The sequence below is a fragment of the Bubalus kerabau genome, chromosome 5 (genome assembly GCF_029407905.1).
Source record: "Bubalus kerabau isolate K-KA32 ecotype Philippines breed swamp buffalo chromosome 5, PCC_UOA_SB_1v2, whole genome shotgun sequence".
In the NCBI taxonomy this organism is placed as follows: domain Eukaryota; kingdom Metazoa; phylum Chordata; class Mammalia; order Artiodactyla; family Bovidae; genus Bubalus; species Bubalus kerabau.
The window spans coordinates 93,572,236-93,594,821 of NC_073628.1; the positions used below are offsets into that span (position 1 = coordinate 93,572,236).

The 22,586-nt window shown below is 43.7% G+C and overlaps 1 protein-coding gene across 1 annotated transcript in view; it reads left to right on the top strand.

Annotated features, from left to right (window-relative positions):
* The window catches only part of FMO4 (flavin containing dimethylaniline monoxygenase 4), a 39,173-nt gene continuing 16,587 nt past the window's right edge, over positions 1-22,586 (top strand). The window contains exons 1-4 of the mRNA XM_055582228.1: positions 1-339; positions 5,981-6,120; positions 11,319-11,507; positions 12,132-12,294. Of these exons, the coding sequence (XP_055438203.1) occupies positions 5,989-6,120; positions 11,319-11,507; positions 12,132-12,294 (484 nt within the window). The 5' untranslated portion in view covers positions 1-339; positions 5,981-5,988. The remainder of the gene's footprint in view (positions 340-5,980; positions 6,121-11,318; positions 11,508-12,131; positions 12,295-22,586) is intronic.

Below are 22,586 nucleotides of genomic sequence, written 5' to 3' on the forward strand. Positions count from 1 at the left end.
GCTAAAGGGGCAGAAGTCGCTTGTGGTTTTCCAATCCGACAACTCTATTCTAATTCGTCATTGAATGCTCCCTCGAGATCACGGAAGTTTCAACTGGTGCCCTACACAACTTTTTTTTTTCCCCTCAGCGAGTATATTTCCTGTCATCAGCATGACAGGAAAAACGGCAGTTTTTGTTTTAAACCGAGAGCACTTTGATTAAAGTCAGCATTCCTTTTATTTTTTATCTTCTTTTAGAGCAAAGAGTTTGCATTTGGATTTTTTTTTTTAAGACCAACACTGTCTTTGGCTATTGGCTTTGAGAAATAATTTGTAAAATTACCTCTCTGTGCCAACAAGGTAAGTGCCCTGGATTTTTTTTTCTTTTAATGGGGAAATGTTTCCAGAAGCTGCTTTCACAGAGTAAATATTCCCCTTGGTGAGTGCACTCTTGAGAGCTAAGTGTGATCCTCTCTTTGCAGAGTCTCTTGATGAGGGTTAAGGCAGCAGAATTAGGGAGAAAACCAGGAAGCAAAGGAACTTCTTAAGGAAACAAAGTTATGCTGTAGGAAGAAGCTACCCAGAAGGAAGATGTGGAGAGAATAACAGAATTGTGGGACTGTCTGTGATTCCAGGCTCCTTTCTGATTTCATCTTTTGGATGAGATGGAATTGCCTGTCACTGAGAAACACAAAATATTCCACAAGTGTCACGTTCGGAAATAGGGTAGCAAAAGAAGAACACTGGTAGAGTGAAATAATAAGAAATATAAACAGATCGAAGTCCAAATTCATATAAATCATAATCAGCTGTATGATTTGCTAATCATCCAAGTCTCTCCATGTCTCAAAAATGACTGCTACATTTTATGGTGTGTCAGGTATGGGATAGGGTTTTCCTGTTGTTCAAAAATCCAACTCAGTTGATTAGGGCTTCTTCTATTAAGGAACTAAATATCAGCAACCTTTGACCTACAATGGACCTTACGATTATAGCACACTCTTACAGTTTACAAAGAGCTTAGCAGTACTATGTCCTCCCAGCCCGTCAAACCTGCAGTATTCTCCCCTGCCTTTCAATTTATGTCTATTTGGGGGCATCAATTATCTGGCACTTGGGTGTTTTTGCTCAGGAAAAACACAGCCTAGTACGTGTCTGTAGCTAGGTCTCCAGGCGTAGATAAGCAGCCCAAGAGTGTCTGCAAGCATTTGTACCCAGAGCATGCTGCTGTTATAGGACATATTGCCGGATATCATGTGTGTCAGCCCCTGTCTATATAGTGGCATCTTCTTGTGGACAGTCACTGGGTCTGTATTTATTACTGTTATTTAGTCACTGATTCTTAATCATTCTGGGGGCCCCCAAACTTGGCTCAGTATCTGCCCTTAGAGTTACATAGAGTGCATGTGTGGAATGAATTAATTTGCTGCCAGTCTATTCACTGCAGCATATTTTGCATTTTAACCAGATCACTTAACAACTATTTCTTTCATCTTATTATTGCAAAAACACAGCACAGCGAGATCTGCCAATTCCAGACTTCTCCCTTGTGCCCTGGAAATGTATGTATTCTTATCGGTGGAGGCCATTTATTTCTGAATAAAAGCTATCTAGACCTTCTACTCGGAGAAGGCAATGGCAACCCACTCCAGTACTCTTGCCTGGAAAATCCCATGGACTGAGGAGCCTGGTAGGCTGCAGTCCATGGGGTCGCTAAGAGTCGGGCACGACTGAGCGATTTCAATTTCACTTTTCACTTTCATGCATTGGAGGAGGCAACCCACTCCAGTATTCTTGCCTGGAGAATCCCAGGGACAGAGGAGCCTGGTGGGCTGCCGTCTATGGGGTCACACAGAGTCGGACACGACTGAAGCGACTTAGCAGCAGCAGCAGCAGCAGACCTTTTACTCCCCAGTCCAAAGGAAGCCATAGGTGTGTTTGCCTATGTGTTTCCAAACTTGTTGATAAATTTTATCTGTGTAAGACGTCTTCTCCAGAAAGAAGAGAGGAAAAGAGGGAATAGTTGGGGAGGTGGGAAATGAATCCTGTACATATTTGGTGCTAGGCAGTTTTGTGTAATTATTATCACAGTTTCAGACTCAAACAATCCTTCCATGTCACTGTGTTTCTTATTTGCAAACAGTAAATCTTAAAGTGTGTAAGTGGGTTGTTTGGGGGGCACATGGCTCGTCAGTTGCAGAGACAGAGTTCAAACCCAGTTCTGCTGCCTCCAGAGTCCATTCTTACTGCAGACTACTCAACTCTTCCAAAATCAAAAAGAGACTCCTAAATAAACCAAAAGTCTAGAGGGGAAAGAGTGTAAATTTTGCTACAAATAATGAAGCCAGGCAGGAAGTTCTCAACCTTACAAAGGGCGGGATGGCAAGTAAGATTTTGAAACAGGCAAGCCTGGAAAAGCCCTCTGATGCTGCAAGTCCCTGTGTCCTCCTCTGGAACCAGGTAAGTCTGAGGGTTCCAAGGGCTCAGAAGTCTTCTTCTGCCCTCTGTAAAGTCACTAACTCCCTTTGTCATTGTGCCGAGGGGTTATTTTTTATTTTTTTCCCAGAGCTTTCCCCTTTCTCACTTGTATTAACTGCCGCGGTCCAGCCCCGGCTGATCCAGGGTATTCAAAGGGGAGACGGCTTCGGCGAGTTCACTGGATACAATAGCTTATAGCTTTATTTAAATATTAATTAGAGATATACAGAGTAACAGAATGAGAATAGCTCAGTAGGAAAATTCAGTGGAGAAAAGAGGCTGAGTAGCTTGGTTTACGTGGAAAATCAATATAACCTGTGACATCAGGTTAGCTCTGACCACGGAGGCCGCAGGCGCCCTCTCGAATAGCAGAAGGTGCCCCACCTTAGGCACCTTCTCGAGTGGGTCTTAGAAGCCCAGGCAAATAAATGGTCGCAGAGGACCTCCACGCTCCAAATGGAGACGCAGCTGGAATGTGAAAAGAAAGAATGACATGGGGAGACCAAGCTTTGGTGAGCAAGGCCCGTAGCTTTATTTATAAACAGGGGCTTTTATACCATAAGTTGCACATAGAGGATAATAGGGGATGTGAAATCATGCAAAGTCAGCAGTCTTTGATCCTTATCAAAACCAGGGTTTCCTTCCTGCAAATTTATCGTATACAAATGGTTTAGGTGATTTACATCATCTTCTGGCCAGAAAGCCTATTAACATTTTATGACTCTTGACAAAGGTTTGTCAACTGTAAGACTTATTTTCTCTGAGTAATTATTTTAAGGTTTGGGGCCATCCTCCAGAGGTGTTACATAATGTTGCATTCCTATAGGGCAGAGGTGTAGTGGGTTTACAACAAAGGAGAGAATTTATTACCTGAAGGGTCTAAAGTTGCAAACACCAAGGCCACTACTTATTTTTCTACATACCAACTATATTAATTAATACACATTCAAGGATACAATACAGGGGACGTGGAAACTTGGCAGCAAGCATTGGCTCATCAATGAAATCTTTTACTAGTTTTATTCTGACAGTTTCTAACTCTCTGAGAGGCTCTAAGCTATTTGAATATCTTAAGCTTCCCCGTGCCTCTCGAGGCTGAGAGACTGTAAACAATCGTATGCATAGCTGTAGGAGTCCGGGTAAACTTGTCAGGCAAGTTAGAGAGCTATCTAAGGGGTTTGGATTTAAACACTCCTAATGCCCAGGAGCTTATTAACTGGAGCTGTAAGTTAACTCTTTATCAGAGAGAGTGAGATGGTGGTGGGGGACAGCCCCCAGTAAAGTCAGAGGTGAGAGCACAAAGCAGTAAAGTAGGCAGACTCTGGTTTTGGGGGGTAGATGCTCGAGAATTTCCAGGGGGACTCCTGAGGCTCGATCCCTCCTTTGCATATGCCGAGCCTCCTTCCTCATGACCTTTGCCACGGGTGGAGCTCCTCACACTGGCTCCCAGCAATTAACCCTACCTCTTTATTTTCTATATTTTGGTGCTTTGACAGTTAAGGCCTTGCTGATGCCGAAGGGACTGCTGCTCCCAGGCTTAGGCAGTTCCTTGAGGTAGTAAACCACCCTCCTGAGAGGGTGACTTTTTGAATGCAAACCAACCAGTCCTGAGCCCTTTTCCTCCAACCACCTCCTTTACTGACACTCACTCTTCTTGTGCCTGGGGATTCTGATTTGGCTAGAGAGAAACTGCAAAGCCCTGAGGACAAACCCCCCACCACAAACCCAACCAGAAAGCATGGCAGCAAACCTGAGCTCAAATTAGGGAAGAGCCTCAGTAGCAGGAATCATGGGACAATTCAGACTCTCATTCCAGTGAGATGTGCACATCCAGACTCAGATATCTAGAGTCTCTCTTGACTCAGCCTCTTACTAGCAGACTGGCCTTAAGTCATGTTCAAAGACTCAGCAGTTACACCTGAGTCCACCTGACACTTCAAAGCCTTCCATGTGGCATAAACCTGATTCGCTGGAATTAACTTAGTGTTAACCCATCTGATCAAAGAAAAATGTATGTTGATATCTGCAGATACCCAAAACTACAATTTTAAAAACCTGATATAAATTGTCATGACACCTTCATGCTCCCTCCAATCTTTCCTGACAAGGATAACAGCCCCATTTCCATGTGATCTCATCTTGGTCTCTAGAATGTGCCATATGGATTTCCTTGGGGACTTAGTTCTGTATTACAGTCAGTCAAGCTTTCATTGTTCAAAGTTAAGAACTTCCCCTCAATTAATGTAGTATCTTTTTTGCTGGCAGGACATGACTCATGACTAGCTACTCTTTAGGACTTTAGATGCTTTGAATAAAAATGAACATTTTTGCTGGTTGCAGTTCCTAGGATTTTGGGAGGGTTAGGTGATAGCAAAGTGTTTTTAATACTGAGGGAATATAAAATCTTAAGGGGATCAAGACCTTTTACTCCTCAATCCAATGGAAGCAACAGGTGTGTCTATCTATGTGTTCCCAAATGTTCATAAATTTTATCTGTGTGAGCTGCCTTTTCCAGAAAGAAGAGAGGAAAGGAAGGAAAGTCATTAGGGAAGTGGGAAATAAATGCTGATTAAATATTTGGTGCTAGGTCTTGGCTTAACTAGCTAATAATAAGAGAAAAATTTAACTGAGTACTTACTATGTAGCAGGCACACTTCTACAACTGAAAGGTTGTTGTTGAATCACACAAAGACACCGGGATTCTTGGCCCCCGGAGGAGAAGAATTTAATCCAGGGCCAGAGACGAGGCTTGATCGCTCAGAGCTTTTGTGTAATAAAGTTTTATTAAAGTATAAAGGAGATAGAGAAAGCTTCTGACATAGGCATCAGAAGGGGGCAGAAAGAGTACCCCCCTGCTAGTCTTCAGCTAGATGTTATATAGTCACTAGCAGTTTGTTAATGAAAGAAAGGAATGTCTTAAAATTCAGAATGGCACCAGGCCCCTCACCCATAAGATGCATTTTGGGATAATCTTGGCACCAAATGGTTTATCCTGGGCCATAAAATGATTAACTTGAATCTTGAAGAAGGCAGACACAGTATTTTAAGAGAAACCTCCTTTTAAATTTGTATAGAGAAGGAAAAAATATCACTAGTTTGTTTCCTCCTGCCACTTAAGAGAGATAAAAATGTCTGACACTTGCAGGCTATTTCTTCCCTTTGGAGACCCCTGGCCTTCCTGCCTGTTACCCTCTCACAACCTTTCTAACATATCTCGGTCATTTAATTTCAGGACAATGCCTATTTTAGATAGGCATTATTATTTCCACTCTCATTGTACTGATGAGAAAACTGAGGCACAGAAAGGATAAACAACTAGCCCAAGATCATACTGTAAATAAATGAAGCCAGCATCCAAACTGAAACAGTCTTCAGAGCCCTCATATTTAGCCAAAATATGATTCTACCTCAGCTCAGAGACAAAAGGAGGGTATCAATATCATTGTGAAAGTTGAATTCTGTGACAAGGGCTCCCTTCTAGCCTTGTCATATAAAGAAGCTCTGCTTAATCTGTATCATACAGAATACACCATGGCCAAGCGAGTTGCAGTGATCGGAGCTGGTGTGAGTGGCCTGTCCTCCATCAAATGCTGCTTAGATGAACACCTGGAGCCCATCTGCTTTGAAAGAAGTAATGACATCGGCGGACTATGGAAGTTTACTGTGCGTAATTCATACCTTCCCACCTCCACCAACTATAATCTGGCCATTTGCTTTGTCCCTGCCCAGGCATGGTGGCTGTAGTCTATCTTGGTGATCATTAAGAGCTTCCCAGGTTGCTCAATGGTAAAGAATCCGCTTGCCAAAGAAAGAGATGAGGGTTCGATCCCTGGGTCAGGAAAGATCCCCCAGAGAAGGAAATGGCAATCCACGCCAGTATTCTGCCTGGGAAATCCCACGGACAGAGGAGCCTGGTGGGCTGTAGTCCATGGGGTCTCAAAAGAGATGGACATGACTGAACACACATGCATGGTGGATCATTAAGGGAGCCACTCATTGCAGCATCACAACTTTGTGTATGGTGTTGTGCTGACCCCACGCAGGACGCAGTCTGATAGGTGATGAACCTGGAGAATTGGCAGGGTAGGGGCAAGAGAATTTGGAGGAAAGAGGAAGAAAGAGTTAAGTCTGATACACAAACATAGGATTGAAAGTTATGATGATTTCTGCACCATGAACATTCTAAGACAAAGTAGCAGAGTATCACATTGGGTAAGCTGAATCTCATTGGTGAATGTGAAGCAGATGACACCTTAAGAAGGACAGAAGTTGGCATCAGGGGATGGATTCCCAGCCCCAAGGCATTGTTCATGTCTTTTGGAAGAGAATTGGCAAGGGAGAGGCAAGAATCTAGACCTTGTTAGGTCTAGGGGGTAGTTTTTACATTATCAGAAGAAGAACAAGCCAGGCACTACTTCTCTTCTTAAGAGTGGAGTGTGCAGCCCAGGGTGTATGCTCAAGGTTTGGCCAGCCATTAGATGACTTGAGCATCAGGAAGTAGGGCTGGAAATGACTAAATGTCACATGAAAGGTGTTGCTGAGTCGTGAAAGACACCAAGATTCTTGGCCTTCAGAGGACAGGAAGTCAATCCGGGGCCAGCGATGAGGCTTGATTGCTCAGAGCTTTTGTGTGATAAAGTTTTATTAAAGTATAAAAGAGAGAGAGAAAGCTTCTGACATAGACATCAGAAGGGGGAAGAAAGAATGCCCCCTGCTAGTCTTTAGCAGGAAGTCAGTACTCTTGCCTGGAAAATCCCATGGACAGAGGAGCCAGGAGGGCTGCAGTCCATGGGGTCGCTGAGGGTCAGACACGACTGAGTGACTTCACTTTCACTTTTCACTTTCATGCATTGGAGAAGAAAATGGCAACCCACTCTGGTGTTCTTGCCTGGAGAATCCCAGGGACGGGGGAGCCTGGTGGGCTGCCGTCTATGGGGTCGCACATAGTCGGACACGACTGAAGTGACTTAGCAGCAGTAGCAGTATATAGCTACTAGCAGGTTACTAGTTAGAGAAAGGAAATGTCTCAAAACTCAGAGACTGGCACCAGGCCCCTTACCCACAACATGCATTTTGAGATAACATTGGCACAAGGTGAGTTGTCCCAGGCCATAAAGTGATTGGCATGAATCTTGGAAGAAAGGCAAGCAAATACATAGCAAATTCTAAGCAAATACATAGTCTCATTAACATAGCTTAAGAGAATATTTACATGAATAAAACATACTGGTTCTGAGCCTTAGGCAAACCTACTTGAAGAAAGACAGAGTCTAGGGTAAATATAGTTCATTAACATAACTTAAGAAAAATATTTCCATAAGAAAAACGCATTGGTTAGCTCAAGGTTTGAAAAAAGTTAAGTACAGGTGGAACCAGGTGTCGTCATGGCAACACAGAATTTTAAAGGAACTCTTTCAATTTTGTATAGAGAAAGGAAAAAAATCTGACGTGTTTTTTGTTTCCTCCTGCTGCTTAAGAGAGAGATAAAAGACGTTTGACATTTGCAGCCTATTTCGTCCATTTGGAGACCCCCAGCCTTCCTACCTGCTACCCTCTCACACATGCCTCTGGCCAAAATTGGTCCTGGTTACTGGCAATATCAGGGTCTTCAGTGGGAATAAAGTGATCTGCCCCTGGTATGGTATAAGGTGTCAAAAGATGGAGGTCCAAGTAGTAAGTGCTTCAGGGGGAAGAGAAGAGCAACATTTGGCAGGAGCTCAGGGCTGGGGAGGTACTTCACACTGGTATGAATGAAGGAAGCCTGCATGGAGGAAGTGGCATTTGCCAGTCTTGGATGGATGGTGAAGAAAACAGAATAAGCAAATGTATGTAAATGATCACAACTCTAGGATTATAGTGTACTGTGCTGTGCTTAGTCACTCAATCATGTCCGACTCTTTGTGACCCTATCGACTGTAGCCCACCAGACTCCTCCGTCCATGGGGAGTCTCCAGTCAAGAATACTGGAGTGGGTTGCCATGCCCTCCTCCAGGGGATCTTTACAACCCAGGGATCGAACTCAGGTCTCCCGCGTTGCAGGCAGATTCTTTACCACCAGGAAAAGCATTTTCTGAGCCACCAGGGAAACCCATAGTATACTGGGGAAAAAAAAAAATTTTTTTTCTGGTGTACTGTGGGCCTCATCAAGCCACCAAATGTCAGTATGGAAGAAAATATTCAGTCTGGTTTGTGTACTTTTCTGCTATTTGACCCTATTGTTGCAGGAAGGGGGACCCCTTCCAGGGCCTGAAACTGGACTCTTGTCTAACTCTCGGAAATGAATTGTCCGAGGAGACACATCTGCTGACAAAGCAAGAGATTTTATTGGGAAAGGGCACCCGGGTGGAGAGCTGTAGGGTAAGAGAACCCAGGAGAACAGCTCTGCCCCATGGCTTGCCAGTCTCAGGTTTTATGGTGATGGGATTAGTTTCCGGGTGGTCTTTGGCCAATCACTCTAATTCAGAGTCTTTCCTGGTGGTGCATGCATCACTCAGCCAAGATGGATGTTAGCGAGAAGGATTCTTGGAAGTGGACAAATACACGGCATCTCCTTTTGGGAGAAAGACTTCAGAGAGACTTGTAGCCAGGTAGCCAGTTGCCTAGTTTTATAAAAAGTAAGGTTGCAGTTATTAACTTCCAGCAGACATTGTTTTGAGAATGGTGGCATCCAAGCCTGACACGACTCAGCAACTAGGCAACTCTTCCGGTTGGTGGTGGCTTATTAGTTCCATATTCCTTATCAGGAGCTCCTGTCATAAAACAACTCATGCAAATGGTTACTATGGTGCCTGGCCAGGGTGGGTGGTTTCAATCAGTGTGCTTCCCCTAACACTATGGTTGGCTTGGTTTCCTTCTCCTATTACAAACTAATGATATAAACTAGTGATATAAACTAATTTTAGAAAATAATATTGCTACTGTGTAGCACAGAGAACTCTACTCAATGTTCCATAGTGACCTAAATGGGAAGGAAATCGAGAGAAGAGTGGGTGTATGTGTATATATGACCCATTCCGTTTGCTGTACAGCAGAAACTGACACAGCGTTGTAAAGCAACTATACTCCAATAAAAATAAATTTAAAAATAAAAAATAATATTGAGTTAAAAGAAAAAATACAGGACTTCCCTGGCAGTCCAATGATTCAGACTTCACACTTCCTCTGCAAGGGGCGTGGGTTCATTCCCTGGTTGGGAAACTAAGATCCCATATGCCATGAGGCAGGGCCAAAAAAAATGAAAAGAAAAAATATAAATTAAATATAATATCAATACTTATGAGCACTAAATAAATTGGCACTATTTAAATTTTGATATAATTTCTTTCAGTCATACACATATTTTTTTTCAAAAATGCAATGGTAATATTCATTTTCATTCATTCAAGTATTTGTGATGTCCCTCTCCCAGGACACACAAGGAACAAGATAGACAGGGCCCCAACCCTCCTTAGAATCTAGTGGGAACAGAAACTGTAAACAGATCATTGCAATGCAGTGTCATCGATTCTGTGCTCAAAGTACAGGGTACTAGGTTGGGGCAGCAGGTATGATAGCTACCTTGTGAAGATCTATAGGGTTATGGAAGGCTTCTTAGAGAATGTGATAGCAAAGAAAGAGACTTGAAGAAGAAATAGAGATTAGCTTTGAACAAGTTCATTGGTGTCCTTAATATAGGTCTTTTTGTTTTGTTTTTGGATGACAAAGACCAAGATAAGACAAGGAGTTGAGGAGTCCAGGAGAAAACAGAGGCTGTCAGTGTGTGATGACCCCCTTCATGAAAATTGAGATGAGACAGAGAGAGACATGGTTGTAAGAGGATTTTGTTTTAGCCACACATTCCAGGAAATAAACTCACTCAGAAGGACAATGCAATAGTGGAGTGCAGTTTATTACACCGGCGGGCCCAAGGCAGAGTCTCCTCTTAGCCAAGGACCTCGACGAGTTTTTGTGAAAACCTTATATACCCTAAGTGTACGTGCCCAAACCCACCTCTATATAATTCCCTGAAACTATTATTCCCTGAAACTAGTCTGAACAAAGGAAAAGAAAGATACAATCAAAGTTAACCTGTGATTCGTATGCCTTAAGCCTAGGTAGTTAACAGTGGCCAATTATTAATAGGCCTGTGGTCATAGCCCAGTAAGCATAATAGAATGTATGATTCCATTCAGTTACACAGATAATTAGGGTATTCTTTTAGGCATGGAGAGTCTAGGTATGAGCCCTGGGACTCTTCCTTCCGAGGGTCTGGTTTTCCAGTTGGTATGTCGTTTCCATAGATACTGGGCATACAGCTCAAGTCCACAGTCCTGCCCAAGATGGAGTCCTGCCTTCAAGATGGAGCCTGTTCTATTTCCTCCTTCAATATAAGTTGAAAGGGAGGGTTGTTTTGAAATTTTGAGTCTTCAGTATTTTAAGTGTGGATAAGAAAGACTTAATAAAGAGAGAGTGGTTGAATATATACATAGACAATAACTAGAAAACTTTGTGAGGAATTCCTTAAGCAAAGGCAAGAAGAAGAGGCCCAGAACCTGAGAGGAGCGAGTACTCATGGCAAGGGAAGAAGGAGAAGATAAGGAAGATGGACCATGGGCCCACGTTCACGGAACTGTTTAAAGACACTGTTAGTCCTGCAGAGCCCCGTTAAATGTGGTTAGCTTCTTTGTAGTCTGACGAAGATATTATACTTAACAATTCCAACCCCACCAGTGATTTTTTATATCTATAGCAGGGGGATCCAATGCTAAATTTTCCAGAAACTCTTTGGAATGACATGTGGAATGCTAGCTGCTGGTGATCTCTGTTCTCTTCCTCCTATCCCCCTCAGCCCACCCCATCAAGTTAACTGTACTTGTACACAGGAAACTTCTAAAGATGGGATGACTAGGGTCTACAAGTCACTAGTGACGAATGTCTGCAAAGAAATGTCATGTTACAGCGACTTCCCTTTCCAAGAAGATTATCCTAATTTCATGAACCATGAAAAATTTTGGAACTACCTCCAAGAGTTTGCTGAGCACTTTGACCTTCTGAAATACATTCAGTTTAAGGTAAGATGGCTTGGGTTATGGAAGGTTAATGAATAGGGGCTGGCCCATTCACCAATCTAATTGAAATGGGATGCCTAAGAAAACTTCTTCCTAATTTTCTCTCTATACGAATAAGGCAGATAAAAATCCTGCTGTTCATGTTTTACTGAAGTCACTAAAATACTGAATTTCCTGGTTCCTTTTCTAAATCCAAAGCCTCATTCAGGATGAAATTTAGAATTTTTTTCAGAGGAAAGGAAAACTGGATTTTGTTCATGAAACCCATTGGAAAGAAATAACTAGAAGTCTAAACCACAGAAATTATAATGGGTCAAAACTCATTTTCCTAAATTTTTCCAACATTCAATATTTTAACTCATCTTCTTCTCACCAGAAATAAAAACTGAATGTTTCTTCCTTGCAGTGAAATCATTCGGATGTTTTGGGTCCTAATCTTTATGACCACTTTTGAGACTTTGCACAAGTTATTTAACTTCTCAAGGGAGAAGATAAACCAATATTGAAAGGCCTTCTAACATGAGACTTACTTGACCCACTTGAAATAACAAACACGGTTACCATACAGTCATTGCATGAAGTCCCAAGATGACTGGTGGAAAACGAGTGTCTGTCTTTTGCTTTCAGACCACTGTGTGCAGCATAACAAAGCGTCCTGACTTCTCTGAAACTGGTCAATGGGATGTTGTCACAGAGACAGAGGGGAGGCAGGACAGAGCTGTCTTTGATGCTGTCATGGTTTGCACTGGACATTTCCTGAATCCCCGTTTACCTCTGGAGTCATTTCCTGGTGAGTCATTTCTACTCGAAACCATGCCTGCTCTTCCAGGTTCTACGGGAAGTTACTGATTTGTAATTGGAAAAACTTTCTCATGATTCTAGACAACTTTATGTTTACCCTCAGAAATAATATGTACCAAATAACTTTGAAAGACTGAAGTACTATACAGAGGGCAGGGTTTTTTATGTACTTATAAATATAAATGCTGATGTTATCATTTAAGTTTTATCATGCCTGTCTGATTCAAGTTTAGTGATCACATAGGGCTCAAAACCATCAGATCTGTCATGGAAAAGGATAGGATTTGAATTTTATCATTAAATTACAGGTCATTTGAATCAGAAGTGAATTGAAATTCAATAACTTAAAAGAAGTGACAGTATAAGGAAATTTGAGAGAATTTTTTTTAGGAACTAGCCCAGAATGATACATATAAAGAAATATTGTCACCCTTCAAGATAGTCATTTCAGACTTCCCAAGTGGTCCAGTGGTTGGGAATCTGCCTGCCAAAGCAGGGGAACGGATTTGATCCCTGCTCCAGGAATATCCCATGTGCTGCAGGGCAACTAAAAGCCCACACACCACAACTACTGAAGCCCATCCATCTAGAGCCCAGGCTCCACAACACGTGAAGCCACTGCAATGAGAAGCCTGTGCACCGCATCTAGATAGTAGCCACTCTCACTGCAACTAGAGAAAACCCACCTGCAGCAGTGAAGATCCAGCACAGCCGAAAATAAAAGTAATTAATTTTTTTAAAAAATCATCACAATAATAATCCATCCACCTCCTAAACTATCCACACAAAGCAATTTTAGAAATTCCCCTTTGTAAATGCTTTTGATTCAATAGCACATTCTTTTTAATATACTCACAATTGGCAAAACTCCATCTTTTGAGGTCAAATGAGGATTACTAAAATGTAGCAAAGCTGCTCTTCTTCTGTTACTTATAAGTGGCCCTAAAGGCAGTGGAGTATGAATTTTTGAAACTTTGCTGAGGAATGAAAAGAACTTTTAAGAAAGGAAGATGTAAAGAACAAAGTTTGCAAGGCTTAGCCAATAAAATATGAAATAAATCTGATGAACATAATCTCAAATTAACAAGATATTCTATTTTTTAAATATTTTAGGGATCGAGGGAGACTTCAATACATAATTTTGCAAAGAAGCAATGTTGTAAATGGTGGGCCAGCTTCAGGCTTGCTGTTAATCTAGGGGCTAAACAGACAATCACCTGGTACTAAAGGGATATATAACTGACTCATAACAATGTTTCTATGGGGAAAACTTTAATGACCTCAGAGAGGTAGAGGAGGAATTATTGTAATAGAAATATTGAGGTCCCCCTCTGCTGCTGCTGCTGCTGCTAAGTCACTTCAGCCGTGTCCAACTCTGTACGACCCCATAGACGGCAGCCCACCAGGCTCCCCCATCCCTGGGATTCTCCAGGCAAGAGTACTGGAGTGGGGTGCCATTGCCTTCTCCAATGCATGAAGGTGAAAAGTGAAAGTGAAGTCGCTCAGTTGTGTCCGACTCTTAGCGACCCCATGGACTGCAGCCCACCAGGCTCCTCCATCCATGGGATTTTCCAGGCAAGAGTACTGGCGTGGGGTGCCATTGCCTTCTCCGAGGTCCCCCTCTATTTTTCCCTAAAACCCAGATATTGGTGAAAGAAGAAACTCACACATACAGATTTTAGAGACTTGTCCTAAGGGGGGGTTTTGGTTTATGACCAGACTTTAGAAGAGTCTGTTACATGGAACAGCAGGACAGATAATCCCAATTTCCTCCATGTTTCCAGAATGAGGTACCTTGGTGAGTGGATATGGTGTAAGGCTTCTGGGAAGTTCCAGTTTGCCAAGTCAGACACAACTCAGCGACCAAACAATAACAACAATGGTTCCCTGCAGACAATGGCCCTGGATAAGTAGCATTTAGCGTAATGGTTATGAACAAAGTTCTGGATCCAGACCCTGGTGCTATTTGCATAATCTTGGATAAACATAACCTGCCTAAGCCTCAGCAAAGTGGAAATACAAATTCCCATTTCAGAATATTGATGAGGATTAAATGTGAAATACTATGAAATATAGCCCCAAAGGAAAAAATAACCCAAAATATTGCACATAGTTGGTGAACAGCAGGCAGAAACAGAATGTAAATCTGTTTCCTGTATGAAGATTCTATGATTTGACACTGATACAACAGGGCCTCCTCATACTTGGGCTAGACCAATACAACCATGAGACCCTAAAATCTAATAAAAAATTTTGGCTCCTTCTTGGGTCCTTCAAAACATTATATGACAAACATGATTGTTTCCCAGAACATTGGCTTGCTTTATTACTGTTGTTGCTTTTGTTTTATATATTTTAAAATACCAAAGGGGAAAAAAGGGGGTGGGATGAATTGGGAGATTAAAATGGACATATATACACTATTGATACTATATATTAAACAGATAACTAATGAGAACCTACTGCATAGCTCAGGGAACTCTCCTCTTTCTCTATGCTCTGTGGTGACTTAAATGGGAAGGAAATCCAAAAAGGAGGGGTATATGTGTATGTTTAGCCGATTTGGGCTTCCCAGGTGACAAAGTGGTAAAGTGGTAAAGAACCCGCCTGCAAGCGCAGGAGACGTAAGAGGCATGGGTTCTATCCCTGGGTCAGGAAGATCCCCAGAGGAGGGCATGGCAACCCACTCCAGTATTCTTGCCTGGGAAGTTCCATGGACAGAGGAGCCTGGCGGGCTACAGGTCATGGGGCAACTGAGCGACTTTCACATGACATGACATAGCTGATTCACTTTGCTGTAATGTAGAAACTAACAACATTGTAAAGCAACTATACTCCAATAAAAATCTTTATAAACAAAATTTAAAAATAAAACAGTATAACACAGAGCCCACAATAAACTCTCTGTAAGCAACAGCTACTACTGTTATGAATCATGGCCTTTTTTAAAAGTTATTATCCACTATCTGAAAATTGCTTGAAAGAAACCTGTGATTCCCCAGATTAAGAAGTGTTTCTCCCTCTTAGTTAAGTTATCACCCTGGCCTCAGTTATGACCTCAGAGAGCTGAATCCTCCCAGAGCCCACACAGGAATCACAGGACAGGGAGCACAAAGTCCAGTTCTGCAGGTCACCACTCATCATTCTTCTCTCTTCCACACTCAGAAGTTGTGTAAGAGTGACTCTTTAAATACTAGTTACAGATTAATGATCACAAATACCTAGTTATATTTAATCAAGTATTAACAAATGTCATTGAACTTTGTCAGTGGTGTACATGGACTTCAAATGCCTGGTCTTCCTTCTCCTAAGGTAGTCGCTAAGCATTTTCCAACACATAACATTAGGGGGATAAGTATAAGATGAATAAACCACAGTAGCAAAGTACTCCAGAGATATTTGGTGACAAGTAAACCAAGCCTTACGCCCCTCAGCAGACCCCCTTTTTCTGAATTAGTAGTTTTGATTTACCAAATAGATCCCTTTGGAGGGAAGGGCAATGCATTATTGACATAATCATTGATTTAGAATTACCTATTCATGCTATACCTTTTCTTGGGTGCCCTACTCAAATAGGCAGTTATGGAGAATCTATTATTTGAAAAGCATTGTGTTAGGTACATACAAAATCTATGAACCAAGGTGGAGCCTTCAGCAAGCTTCTCTCCAGCCAAACCCCAGTAAATGGCTTGAAGCCCCACTCCCTAATGCATTTGGGGCACAGGCTTTTCCCTCTTCGTGAAACTCTCTAGTGCTTCGCTTTTCAAATTCCTAATCATCTTTCTAATGGCATTCTTTGGAAAAAAAAAATTCACCTCCTCCAGGATGCCTGCCCTGGTTCAGTCCAGGCTGATGCCCCATTGGAGCCATTGTAACACCTCCTGTTCTGTGAAGCAGTATAGTAGCATGCTTGTCAGCTGAGCTCCAGGGGCAGATGACTCCAGGGGCCTGACTCCTCCAGGCACTGTACTTACTGTATGGCCTTGAGCAAGTTGCTTAACCTGTGTCTTTTTCTCAGCATTAGTAAAACTGAATCATAATATTGTTCACCTTGTAGGGTTGTTGTGAGGTTTAAGTTAATTAACATATATAAAGTACTTAGCAGAGTGTCTGGGACTTGCTAGTAAGGGCTGAATAAATGTTAGTTGCTGCTGCTGCTGATAAGTCACTTAGGTCGTGTCCAACTCTGTGTAATCTCAGAGATGGCAGCCTGTTAGTTAGCTATTGTCTATTTACCTATTTCTTGCTCAAGGATGAACTCCTTGAGCTTAGAGACTGCCTTTTATCCTCACATCTCCTAAGCCTTGAGTTGTACAATGTTGAAAGTAAAGGTCATGTAAGGTACAGTTATTAACCAATTGTGTTTTGTCTCGTAATGTGCCTGCAGGACTCATCTGTGGAGCTTGTCCTTCTCCTGCCCTTGGTTGCAATTGCAGGCCATTCCCACCAATTCTCTGCTCACTCTCAAATAATAAAAAGTCCTCTGTCATCTTTTTTTTTTTAATTTTTTTTTTGTCTTTGCCACACAGCATGCAGAATCTTAGTTCCTGAACCAGGGGCAGGGATCAAACCCATGCCCCCTGTAGTGGAAGCACAGAGTCCTAACCACTGGACCTCCAGGGATTTCCCCCAACTTCTCATTTTTATAACTGAAATATTCTATGTTGTGTAATAGTAAAAACTTGCAGTTACCTGTAATGGTGAGAGGTTTCTCCCCTTCCTCAGCCGGTGCCTGCTTTGTGCTGACTGTGGCCGTAGGAAAGAGATGGTGTACTTGGCTACTCTCTTCCTCTGACTGTTCCTCTCTGTTCCTCTCTGACTCTCTTCCTCCTGCAAGTCCTTTGCCCACCTGCTCCAGTCTCTGGCACTTCCAGAATTGAAGTCAGGGGAAGGACATGAAGAAGTACAGGGGCAGGAAAGTTTTTTATTGACCGGCACCAATGAGGTGCTAGTTCTCTCAGGCCTCGGGGGTGTTTAAGATCCATGCTTTGTGGGGTTCTCTCCAAGGCTCTGCTCCAGAGACTAGCCAGCCCCACTACTAGGGATGTCTCAGTGCAGCCCCTGTTAATAGACCAAGCACTCTGGGGCTGCCCAGTTGACAAGTCCTTCAACCCTAGCTCTTCCCCAGGTCGTCTGCATACAAACTAGGTTAAGGTCTCATTGCCAGTCCAGACGGCTACCATGTGCAAAGTCCCTTTAAACTGTCATCAGACAGGCTCTCTCCTACATAGCTTCGTCTGGTCCACAGGAAACATGCATTCCACACTGTCAGCAGTTAAATGAAAAACTTGCTACCAGCAAGTTTTTCCATCACCCCTTGCAGGCAATTGCTGTCACGACCTGTCAAACGTAGGCCACACAGCATTCTCTGTGCTCCATAGATTCCAAGGGTCGAGGTCACACAGGGGTCTTCCGGAAGCCCCTCAAATCTGGCTTCATGTCAAGGGGACCGAAAATGCAACAGCGCTTTAAATCCTTTCCTGAAAGTCTCCTGTTTCCAACCTCTGGCCACTTCGACTCAATCCTTGAAAGTGAGTAAGGGGCTAAGGATGACAGAACTGGTCTGCACACACCTTTGCAAATTCTGCCTAGCTGGTTTAGCAGGGCCCTAGAAATGTGGCAACTATTGCATTTAGTTTTCAGCTTTGGGGTCCTCAGCAGGCAAAGATTCCCAATTAAAATACTGTGTTTTATATAGTAGCTCTTCAATAAATGTAATTGAGTAAATGAATGAATCAGTGACTGGAGAATGATAAGGTGAGACAGTTTTCATCTTTTTACATGAAAATTGCAAAAGTACTTGAAGTATTAGGGTGAGAGGCTGAGGAGTCCTCTAAAGTGCAGAGCCCCCCTTTCTGATTCTTTGTCATCTCACCAATCAGTGGGTCTGAAGGTCGCTGGCCCCATAGCTCTTGTTCCCTCTGCCACCTCTCATAATTTCCATTGTTGCATCTGTGACCACTGACCCTTTATAGCTGGTCCCCAAGAAGGGTCCTCCTGCCTGATGTTGCTTGGAGCCTAGAGACCAAATTCGGTTCAGAAGCACAGGAGGCTTTATTCTTTGATTGGAGAATGGAGAGGAGTGCCATCCGGCTGTAGAGAATAACTCTCCCGGACGATCGTGGGCGGGGCTGCTTTGTAGTGTTCTGTAGTGGGGAGGGGGCGGAGTTCTCGCCAGACAGGTGCAGGCGTGATGTTCACGCTCCAGCTCCAGATTGCAGGGCAGAGCAGCGTTCCCGCAGGAGGCCCACCACCGCCAACATTTTGAATTCAGTGACGTCCACACACTTCTGCATACACCCTGGTGCTGAGGAATCTGTACAGTTTAGGAGTGTGTTAGTCACTCGGTCGTCTCCAACTCTGTGTGACCCTCTGGACTGTAGCCCACCAGGCTCCTCTGGCCATGGGATTCTCCAGGCAGGAATACTGGAGTGGGGTGCCATGCCCTCCTCCAGAAGATCTTCCAGACCCAGGGATGTAACCGGGGTCTCCCACATTGCAGGCAGATTCTGTACCATCTGAGCCACTGGGGAAACCCTTTTCATACTAGGAGCTCAGGTCTAAAGGGCCAGGTGTGAGGCCTCTGCATGTGGCACCCTGTGAGCAAGTGACACTAGACTGAGAATAAAGGAGAAGAAAACAAGATTAGACTTTATCACCCAGAATGGGCTCTGCCAACCACACATCCCTCCTCTGTCTTTTGTCCTGTTCCTCATCCTTGAGGGGTATTAGGGGCTCAGGTCTATCTTCTGTGATTCCGTTCAGTTCAGTTCAGTCACTCAGTGGTGTCCAACTCTCTGCCACCCCATGAATCACAGCACGCCAGGCCTCCCTGTCCATCACCATCTCCCGGAGTTCACTCAAACTCACGTCCATCGAGTTGGTGATGCCATCCAGCCATCTCATCCTCTGTTGTCCCCTTCTCCTCCTGCCCCCAATCCCTCCCAGCATCAGAGTCTTTTCCAATGAGTCAACTCTTCACATGAGGTGGCCAAAGTACTGGAGTTTCAGCTTTAGCATCATTCCTTCCAAAGAACACCCAGAGATCTCCTTTAGGATGGACTGGTTGGATTTCCTTGCAGTCCAAGGGACTCTCAAGAGTCTTCTCCAACACCACAGTTCAAAAGCATCAATTCTTCGGCGCTCAGCCTTCTTCACAGTCCAACTCTCACATCCATACATGACCACTGGAAAAACCATACCCTTGACTAGACGGACCTTTGTTGGCAAAGTAACGTCTCTGCTTTTGAATATGCTATCTAGGTTGGTCATAACTTTCCTTCCAAGGAGTGAGCGTCTTTTAATTTCATGGCTGCAGTCACCATCTGCAGTGATTTTGAAGCCCAAAAAAATTGCTTCCTGTTAATTCCAGGCATCCCCACAACCCTGAGTGGAGGACCAGAGCATCTTCCCAGCTGCCTTTAGATGTGTTGATGGTCACCAGGCTTCAACCCTAACTGTTCGTATCACTGAGTGACAGTTTGTCTAACCTTTTGGAGACAGAGGACACCAGACAATTTAACATACATGGCCCAAGTATTAGCAAGAACAAATCTTTCCTAAAAATGCAAATATCTAGGTCTTTTGCCTGTAGGCAAGTGTCCCCCAATGTGGAGGCTCACTGCTGTTGCCTGTTTTCCTGGCCACACTTTGTTGTTTTCCGGAAGAGAAGCTTCAGGTCAGAGAGGTTCAACTGAGTAGTCGGGGGCAGCGGGGGGGTTGTTGCCCTGGGGTGTCCTTCCACAGGTTGGGGCTCAGGAACCTCTTCACTCAAGGGTGATGTGCCCACGGGGTGAACCCTGCAACTTCAGGGTAGAGTGTGGGTGTTAGGATCACCAAGTGGGGTCTCTTCCACTTAGAACTGAGCTGGTCTTCCAGGTTTTTAGGTGCACCCAGTCTCTTAACCAAAATGGGTAGAGAGCAAGGACAGGGGGTGGGGTAATCACTTGGTTACCTACCTGGAGGGCATACTAGAGTTGTTCCATTTCAAGTTAAGGTTTCCCTTCTTTGGGGCGGGGTTGGGGGGGTGGGGTGGTTGGTCAGTGGGGTAGTGGATGGGTCTACCACACATGAGTTCAAATGCACTTAACTCTAACTTATCCCTTGGGGCTAACCACATAGGGAGTGGGCAATTGGAAGCTACCTAATCCAGTTTTTTTGAGCTTCCTGACACAGCTTGGCTAAGGCCCATTTCAAGCTCTGTTTAGATCTTTCTACTCTCTCCAACAATTAAGGCCTCTGAGCTAAAAGCAGGATCTGCCCATGGCACTCATTATCCCTTTCATCATTTGAGACACAAGTACTGGATCATTATTGCTTAGAAAGGACCCTGGGAGCCCAAACCTAGGAATTATTTCTGTTAATAATGCTTCTGTGTGTGTATGCTCAGTTGCTCAGTCATGTCTGACTCTTTGCAGGCCCAGGGACTGAAGCCCGCCAGGCTCTTCTGTCCATGGAATTTTCCAGATAAGAATACTGGAGCGGGTTGCCATTTCCTAGTCCAGGGGACCTTCCTGACCCACGTCTCTTGCCTCCTGCATTGGCAGGTGGATTCTTTACCACTAGTGCCACCTGGGGAGCCCTAATAATGCTTCTATCCACCCAGAAAAAGAGTCTACTTGCACCAAGAGATACCTGAAATTGCTGGGTACTCTTGCCATGAAAGTGAAATCATCTTTCCAGTCTTCCCCAGGATTTGTTCCTCTGGTCTGAACAGGCCTGATCTGGGGACCTCTGAGGGGTCTGGTGTTGGGGTTGGTCATTGTGTGGATGGGGCAGGTCTCACCTATCTGACTGATTATACTTCTCATGCCAGAAGTGACCATGAACTCAGAGAACCAATTATATACCTGTAGCGAGTTCCTTGATGAGCCCCCCTGATGGTTTGACAAGCTGCAGTTTGGGAAAAGAACTATTGCCTGTGTTCATTACCTAGCCACCCACGGCCTCCTAGATCTCTAGTGAATCCCCATTTCCAGGTGTGTCTAATTCTTCCTTTGTGCAGACTTAGGAATAACTGGATGGATCTGGCCTTTGAGGTATGGGGATGTGGGGGGATAGTTGCCAGATCATTGGTTCTGGGGCCGCCCTTTGGGCAATTGCATTCGTCTTGTTGTTTCCCTTTATTACCTCTGCATTCTTCTCTTGGTGACCTCTACAGTGAACCACTGCCACATTTTTTGGAAGCTATACTGCTTCAATATGCTTAAGTCCTGTTCACCTGTTTATTCTCTGCAGCAGACATGCCTCTTTCCTTCCAAATAGCCGCATGCATGTAGGATGGCGTACACATCCTGGGATTCTGTGTGAACATCGATGATCTTCCCCGTCCCAAAGGCTCCAGCAAGGCCTTTTTGACAGAAGTCCCTGGGGTAGGCTTCTCGCCTCTAAGACATAGACCTGGGAGGTCTCTGCCCATCCTGCCAGGCTTTTTCCTTCTCTCATAAAACTGCTCCTGTCCATGAATCATTCCTCTTTGGCATGTGGGAGAGGCTCATTTACTAGGTCAGGGCAACTGGAATAGATCATGTCTTCTATATAATAATGCTCCAGGGGCCCTGTTTCTGTGGGTAGCAGGGTAGCAGGATTTAGCCTGTCAGTTTTTTATGGTAACCACTGGATTGTCTAAAAGCATAGCCTGAACTTGAATTGACTTTCTGGGGACTAGCCAAAGTCTAAATCTGGTATGGAGCTCATATAGTGATCAGCTGACCAAATGTTAACTTCTCAGCTTCCTTTAGCCAGGTTGTAGTAGCTGCTACTGCTGGGAGGCAAGGAAGGCACCTCTTAGCAGTTTGATCTAATTGTTTAGACATATAAGCAACCACCTGAGTAAGGGGTCCCCAGTTTTTGAGCAAATATCCCAAAGATTATTCCCTTTATCTTATGAATGTAAAGGTCAAAGAGTTAAGCTAAATTTTAGAGAGCCAGAACAAGGGCCTTAAGTAATTGCATTTTCAGTTCTTGAAAGGTCTTTTTACATTCTGAATTGCATTCAAAAAAAATCATCCTTTCTTTTTAATTTTTCATAGAGTCCCAGCTATTAGACCACAGTTAGGAATCCAGACGTGGCAAAACCCAGCCATCCCTGGACAAACCCCTAAGCTGTCTTCTAGTTTTAGGAGGGGTGAGGCTGCCAATGCTTTCTACACTTCTCTTACCTTCTGTAGGAATGAAGCCTAGGTAGGTCACCCTAGTGTGGGGTATCTGAGCCTTTTTCTTGGATACTTTATATCCTTTATCCCCCAGATGGTTCAAGGTGGTTACAGTATTTTTATCAAA